The sequence below is a fragment of the Bison bison genome, unplaced genomic scaffold (assembly GCF_000754665.1).
Source record: "Bison bison bison isolate TAMUID 2011002044 unplaced genomic scaffold, Bison_UMD1.0 scf7180017864263, whole genome shotgun sequence".
Lineage (NCBI taxonomy): Eukaryota > Metazoa > Chordata > Mammalia > Artiodactyla > Bovidae > Bison > Bison bison.
Genome location: NW_011494835.1, coordinates 4,594,362 through 4,602,310, shown reverse-complemented (window position 1 = coordinate 4,602,310; position 7,949 = coordinate 4,594,362). Strand labels below are relative to the sequence as shown.

At 47.0% G+C, this 7,949-nt stretch overlaps 1 protein-coding gene and 1 pseudogene across 2 annotated transcripts in view; both read right to left on the bottom strand.

The window, feature by feature from the left end:
• The window catches only part of SLC39A8 (solute carrier family 39 (zinc transporter), member 8), an 83,503-nt gene extending 82,394 nt beyond the window's left edge, over positions 1-1,109 (bottom strand). The window contains exons 1-2 of one of the 2 annotated variants that reach the window (XM_010848286.1): positions 924-1,109; positions 10-493 (exon numbers count right to left, since the gene is read on the bottom strand). In XM_010848286.1, the coding sequence (XP_010846588.1) occupies positions 10-228 (219 nt within the window). In that variant the 5' untranslated portion in view covers positions 229-493; positions 924-1,109. The remainder of the gene's footprint in view (positions 1-9; positions 494-923) is intronic. The other variant, XM_010848284.1, reaches the window with a different exon arrangement.
• A 5,438-nt stretch (positions 1,110-6,547) lies between these two features.
• Positions 6,548-6,973, bottom strand: LOC104994639 (annotated as a pseudogene).
• Positions 6,974-7,949: the final 976 nt, after the last annotated feature.

Genomic DNA, 7,949 nt, shown 5'->3' with positions numbered 1-7,949 from the left:
CGGCCCTACCTGGTTGAAGTGCAGCTGTCCGGGCTCGGGGGCGCCCTCCACGGGGGCGGCTCCCAGACGCTCCAACAGGCGCCCGAGCTGCGCCGCCGACAGGCTCCGGTTGGCGCCGAACACGCTCAGCACATCCTCGCTGAAGGCGAGCCAGGGCACCTCCGCCTCCCCTCCGAGGCCAGCGGCCGCCAACAGCAGGAGCCCAGCCACCGCTCGACCCGGAGCCATCGTGGCCGCGGTTGCCCCTCACGGGCCCAAAACGGACTGGAGCGCGCAGGGACGGGACGGGCGCAGCCGCGTCGGTGCCCAAGGGCTCCCGTCAGGCGTCGGCGCCGGTCCGGGTCAGCGGTGGCGCGGGGCGCACCTGGTCCTCCGGCGCCTTCGAAATAGCAGCAGCCCGCGACCTGCCGGGCATTGAAGTGGCGGTGCAGCCGGGCGGGGAGGGCGGGGTGGGAGCGATAGACAGAGCGGGCCCCCTGGCCTCCTGGAGAACCTGAGATAAAAAGGACAAAGGGGGACAGAGATAAAGGCCACCCGGCTACCCGCCGGTCGGCCTCGGGAGCATTGCGAGACCGGACCCCTCAGACGCCCTGCCGGGCTTGGGGCCAATTGCCCCGGAGCGGAGTTTGCAGACATTCCAGGATTAGCTTGCAGTGTGAAGACACATGCTCCTTCCGGATCTAAAGCCCCAAATCACGTCACTTTTTAGGAAGAAAACTACACTGGCTACAGAACCCCACCTCCCCTTCCTTTCTTTCTGATTAATTCCATCTGCAAACTTAGAAGGGGTGAGGCGTGCAGTCCCCAGCCAGCTGCAGGAAATGGCCCCTTCGGAGTCCTGGGGTTTGACCGTCTAAACGGGACCCTCCCTCTCCCAGATCTCCCAGATCTTCCTTGGCAAGTAGAGAAGTAGGTGAGCTGACCTGCTAACCTCTCACCTCGCCTGTGTATTTCTGCGTCTGTTTTTGTCCACGTAAATCAGTCCCTCTCTCTCTCCTTCTTTCTTCCCTCCACTCCCTCCCTCCCCTTCTCTCAACACTATCCCTGGCGAGTCCGCGGTAAAAACTCTGAGCTCCGGCCCCGCGCTCTTTACAAATAACCAGAGGAGGAGGGCCCTGTCCCCGCCTCCCCGCAGCACGTGGTGACACGCTCGCCGGCCTGGACTCCCGCGCGCGTCCACGCCGGGGCGCACAGCCGCTGTCATCGGCTCTTGGCGGGCGGGGCGCACTCCTACCCCCAGCGGCGCCGGCTCCCCACCCTCACCCTCGGGGAGTTACCTGAATGCCACCTCCCGGTCGATCTCCCACGCCTCCTTTCTGACCTTGGTGGTCTCTTTGTTACCTTGTTGAAACCAGCTTCCTGAAATGGAGCCTGGAACCCTCAGCATTGTCTAAGAGATTAGCCGGAATTGCTTTTTTGTCTTACTTCTTAAAGTCAAGAGAAAAAGGAAACCCAATCTGCAGCGGCGGTGGCGAGCTCAGAGCCGGCACTGCTCTACCCGGCCCTTCCTGACGCCGCACGGGATATCCGCAGATCAGAGTGAATTGTTTGTTTGTTCAGATGAGAGTTCAAGAAAAGCCGACTTAGGTGTAAGGTCAACAAGTTTGTGCAAAGTGTACGCGGTGTTTGAGGGCAAAGGTTGTGTCTGGTAGCTACCACTGTCCAGAAATAAACTGAAACCACGATTCACTGTGACAGAAAGACGGTAAGAGGAATCCAGAGCGCTGTTCTTGTATTTCACCGGGGAGAGTGCACGGCTTCCTAAAACTGTTTTAAAAGAGGCATTTAGCTCCAGACAAGGGGCAGGCAATCTCATTTTCCACAAGGAACTTAGTTGATGGAAGAAAGAGACACGGAGAGAAAATTCCAGAAGGATGATCTAGGGGGACATATCTGCAGGACTGTCCCTATGGAGAAAATTTTGTTGTTGTTTAGTCACTACAGTTGTGTCCAACTCTTTTGTGACTCCATGAACTGTAGCCCACCAGGCTCCTCTATCCCTGGGCTTCCCAGGCAAGAGTCCTGGAATAGGTTGCCATTGCCTGTTCCAGGGGATCTTCCCCAGGGATCAGAACTGCATCTCCTGCTTTGCAAGCATGCTTTACCACTGAGCCACCAGGGAAGCCCACGAAGAAGGTTTGCCTGTGTTCTAACCAGAGAGCTTGGAAGGCAGCAATGAGAGGAAAAAGTTACCAAGAGGCAGATTTCTGCAGAAAATAAGGCGCAGCTGCTTTGGGAGGTAGTGATTTCTCCATGATTGAAAGTGATTCAAACTCATGGGTATGTAGTAGGTTTCCTGCCTTGGAGGAATATCAACAAAATGATCTTTATGGTGTGTCCCTTCCAATTATGAAATCTGTGTGTTTGTTGTTACTAATTTACAGAATTACATTGGTGCCAAAGGGCAAATATTTCACCAAGGGCCTGAAATATGTTCACATCACACTTACGTTCTTAAATTACACAACTGATGGGGACACTTCAAGATTTTTGTTGGATCCTTACATATAGTTTGTTGCCCATTTTTCCTTTTGACCCCAATAACTCAAGGTGATTCTTGGAAATCAATGAATGTTCTAAATGATTCACCTAAACCCAGCAAGTTGTTCATTCCTACTGGAACTGCAACATTGATAAGATGTTGAACTTTCCACGAATGTGAATGGGTTTCAAGTAATACAAATTTTATATTGTGGATTTTTTAAATAAAATTTTATTCATCAGCTATTTGGCTCTCTCTCACATTTTGCTTGGATGGGCTGGATGAAGCACAAACTAGAATCAAGATTGCCAGGAGAAATATCAATAACCTCAAATATGCAGAAGACACCACCCTTATGGCAGAAAGCAAAGAAGAACTAAAGAGCTTCTTGATGGAAGTGAAAGAGAAGAGTGAAAAATTTGACTTAAAGTTCAACATTCAGAAAACGAAGATCATGGCATCCAGTCCCATCATTTCATGGCAAATAGATGGGGAAACAATGGAAATGGTGGCAGACTTTATTTTGGGGGGCTCCAAAATCACTGCAGATGGTGACTGCAGCCATGAAATTAAAAGACGCTTACTCCTTGGAAGAAAAGTTATGACCAACCTAGACAGCATATTAAAAAGCAAAGACATTAACTTTGCCAACAAAGATCTGTCTAGTCAAGGCTATGGTTTTTCCAGTGGTCATGTATGGATGTGAGAGTTGGACTATAAAGAAAGCTGAGCACCAAAGAATTGATGCTTTTGAACTGTGGTGTTGGAGAAGACTCTTGAGAGTCCCTTGAACTGCAAGGAGATCCAACCAGTCCATCCTAAAAGAAATCAGTCCTGAATATACATTGGAAGAACTGACGTTGAAGCTGAAACTCCAATACTCTGGCCATCTGATGCAAAGAACTGACTCATTGGAAAAGACTCTGATGCTGGGAAAGATTGAAGGTGGGAGGAGAAGGGGACAACAGAGGATGAGATGGTTGGATGGCATCACCAACTCAATAGACACGAGTTTGATTAAACTCCAGGAGTTAGTGATGGACAGGGAGGTCTGGCATGCTGTGGTCCATGGGGTTGAAAAGAATCTGGACACGACTGAGCGACTGAACTGAACTGAACTGATATACATTTTGCCAAACCATCAATCTTACGTGATGATAAATAGTAAAATAAATAATCAACCTGCTCGGCATCTTTATCAAAAACAGTTAACATAATGTAAGCATGCTATAAAAGAGAGTATTCAAAAAATGTTACTAACAACCAAACTGGTGAGGCTAATTTCTAGATCTAATGAAATACAGTCACCAAAATACTACTTACTTAATGTTTTAGGGCCTAAAATATAGCATTATATCAACAATATCATTATTGAAGAAAAAAACTTCCAATTTAAAATATAATGTAAAAACTAATTTTTCTCAGAAATGTGCTGTAAAGGTCAAATAATTTTAAATGATAATAATGAAGAGAAGAGTGCCAAGAACACTGGCCAAGATGTAGAAAATTGTTCTTTCTCTTGTGTCACCTGGGAAAACTGGGAGAGTCATTTGACGCTCCTCTGTCCATGGAATTCTCTAGGCGAGAATGCAGGAGTCCATTGCCATTTCCTACTCCAGAAGATCTTCCTGACCCAGGGATCAAACCCAAGTCTCTGGCATTGTAGGCAGATTCTTTACCATCTGAGCCACCAGGGAAGCCTCATTCGACCTCACCAGGTCTAAGTTCCCTCATCTATGAAACAATAAAATTGGGCTAGAAGCACAAATATTCACTCCAGGTTTTTCATTTCTAAATGTCTAATTTAGATGTCATCTATCGGGGTGGGGCGCGGTGGGGGGGGCATGAAACACCTAGAAGAGAAATAAAAGTTTAATTCCCCAATGAAAAGAGCATTTAACTTCAAATCTTATTAAATTTTTCTTAGTCCAAATCTTTTGTTACTATTGCAGAAGAAGCATATTGACCACTTTTAAACTTTTCCACGAATTTATTTCCCTATAGAAGGACTAATGAGCAAACGTGGGAAATGGTATGTCCTTTTCCTTTTTTCCCCTCCTTTCTCTTCTTCTGGAGAAGGAAATGGCAACCCACTCAAGTACCTTTGCCTTGGAAATCCCATGGACAGAGGGGCATAGTAGGCTACAGTCCACAGGGTCGCAAAGAGTCAGACACGACTGAGTGACTTCACTTTCACTTTCTCTTCCTCTTCTTCTCTTTCAGTCCTAAAGAAGTCATCCTCAGGAGCATAGCATAATAAATAATATCTGTATGGAGGGCAGTCACAGTGGCCCAAAGAAGAGTGTTGGAACTCCAACAAGGGAAGAAGGGTATCCAAGTGGGAGGGAAATTTAGCATGTGTAGTTAGAGCCCAAGCAGGGTGACAAGGTGTCAAGGTTGGGGGAGGACACTAGAAATCAGAGGATGCCTTCCTAAGGTGGCAAGAGCATATTCAAGTACCCCCACACAGTATGTCAGCACCCAAGTATGATGAGTGAAGCATCCTTTCCAGTATGATTCATCAGAGCCCAGGCTGGAAAGGAGGGCTTCAACAAAAAGCAGTGGCATGGTGTGAGGTATCAAGATCAGAGCAAGGGTTATACAGCACCCTTGGTCAGAGTCTGAGAGAAAGAGAAGCTGTCGAGTATCAAGTCAGAGGCTGGGTGGGTGAGGAGGGCATTCCTGCACAGAATGTCTGAGGTGGACAAGGGTGAGGAGGGAGACCCTGCCAAGCAGCCACACCAGGGTACCAGGGTCTGTACAGTGAAGAGGGCAGCCTGATGTGGGAGATGTGATAGTGTGGTTTATAATCAGTTCAGTCACTCAGTTGTGTGTGACTCTTTAAGACACCATGGACTGCAGCACACCAGGCTTCCCTGTCCATCACCAACTCCCGGAGCTTGCCCAAACTCATGTCCATTGAGTTGGTGATGCCATCCAACCATCTTATCCTCTGTTGTCCCCCTCTCCTCCTGCCTTCTATCTTTCCTCATTGGTCTTTTCCAATGAGTCAGTTCTTCACATCAGGTGGCCAAAGTGTTGGAGCTTCAGCTTCATCATTGGACCTTTCATTGAATACTCAGGACTGATTTCCTTTATAATTGACTAGTTTGATCTCCTTGCAGTCCAGGGGACTCACAAGAGTCTTCTCCAGCACCACAGTTCAAAAACATCAATTCTTTGGCACTCAACTTTCTTTATGGTCCAACTCTCACATTAATATATGACTACTGGAAAAGCCATAGCTTTGACTAGACAGACTTTTGTTGGTAAAGTAATGTCTATGCTGTCTGGGTTGGTTATAGCTTTTCTTCCAAGGAGCAAGCGTCTTTTAATTTCATGGCTGCAGTCAACATCTGCAGTGATTTTGGAGCCCAAGAAAAGAAAGTCTATCACTGTTTCCATTGTTTTCCCATCTATTTGCCATGAAGTGATGGGACTGGATGCCATGACCTTAGATTTTTGAATGTTGAGTTTTAAGCCAGCTTTTTCACTCTCCTCTTTCACTTTCATTAAGAGGCTCTTTAGTTCCTCTTTGCTTTCTGCCATAAGGGTGGTGTCATCTGCATATCTATCTGAGGTTATTAATATTTCTCCCTGCAATCTAGATTCCAGCTTGTGCTTCTTCCAGCCTGGCATTTCGCATGATGTACTCTGCATATAAGTAAACAAGCAGGGTGACAATATACAGCCTTGACATGATGTATAATAAGAAAAACATATTTGTCTTCATTTCTGTTTCTGGCACCAAGCTCCTAAAAGCCTTGGAATTTCCTAGGTGATGCAAGTGTTAAAAAGGTGACTTTTGGACCCCACCTAAGGATGAAGAAAACCAGCCATGTGATGAGAGGGTTTGAACTTTCAATTTAACCCACTTAACTTCTTGGGAGAGGAGAGCAGCTGGAGGTTGACTCATTCACTAATAGTAAATGGTTAAATCAATCATGCCTATGTAATGAAAGTGAAAGTGAAGTCGCTCAGTCGTGTCCAACTCTTAGCGACCCCATGGACTACAGCCCACCAGGCCCTCCGTCCATGGGATTTTCCAGGCAAGAGTACTGGAGTGGGGTGCCATTGCCTTCTCCGTTAACAGCGGCTAGGCATATTATATTTACTTGGAACTGGTATACTTGGTGATAGCCTTAGTGCCCTCGGACACGGCGTGCTTGGCCAGCTTCCCAGGTAGCAGCAAGTGCACAGCGATCTGGATCTCCCTGGATGTGATAGTCTAGCGCTTGTTGTAATGCTCCAGGCGCGATGCCTCGCCAGCAATGCGCTTGAAAATGTCTTTGACGAAGGAGTTCATGATTCCCATGGCCTTGGACAAGATGCCAGTGTCCGGGTGGACTTGCTTCAGCACCTTGTACACGTAGACGGAGTAGCTCTCCTTGCGGCTGCGCTTGCGCTTCTTGCCGTCCTTCTTCTGGGCCTTGGTCACAGCTTTTTTAGAGCCCTTTTAGGGGCAGGAACAGACTTAGCCAGTTCAGGCATGCCTATAATGACAACACCCAACAACACAGAATGAAGCCTTTGTAAAAATCCAAAGGATTGGATTGGGAGAGACTGCAGGTTGTTAAACACAAGGAGATTCACCTAGAGTGGTGCATTCAGAGAGGGAAGAAGCTCCACCCACTTTCCACAGACCTTATCCCATGTACCTCTTCCATCAGGCTGTTCCTGAGTTACTTTTTGTAATAAACGGGGGATGTGTTAAGTATCAGTTGTTGGCCAACCTTTTGCAACCCCATGGACTGTAGTCTGCCAGCCTCCTCTGTCAATGGAATTTTCCAGGCAAGAATACTGGAGTGGGTTACCATTTCCTTCTCCAGAAACTGGGGATAGAGTAGGCAAAATGTTCTCTTGAGTTCTGTGAATCATTGGAACCTCTGATCCACAACCAGTTGATCAGAAGTACAGGTAGCAACCTGAACTTTGTGACTGACATGGGTGGGGTGACTGTCCTGTAAGACTGAGCCTTAAACTGGGTTTTGACACTCTCTCTAGGTAGATAGCGTTAGCATGGAGTTGAATTGGAGGACACAGTGGTATCTGAGAATGAACTGGGTACATGTGGAAACCCACCTCCCATTTTGAAATTTGGAATTTCAGAATTGTGGAAGGAGAATCCGAGAAGGAGGGAATCAGGGGGGAAAGAGATGGCATCAGAAATAGATTAGTTATGTATAAGGAAATCCATTAAATAAATATATTAAAGATAATAGCAACCAGTTTTCTCACTATCAGAGAAGGAACTTGCAAACATCAAGATGGAGAAAACTAGGATGAGCTCATGATGAGGTGTTGGAGATGTCAGCGTTACTTTGTGGTTTTCAGTATATAAACAAATCAAAACAGATATTGTTGTAAATAATCCCTAGCTCTGTCCATCAGGAGGGGCTGGAAATGGTGATGCCCTAATAACAATAAGCATACCCAAAGCCCTGAGCTTGGCTTCTGAAAACTATGC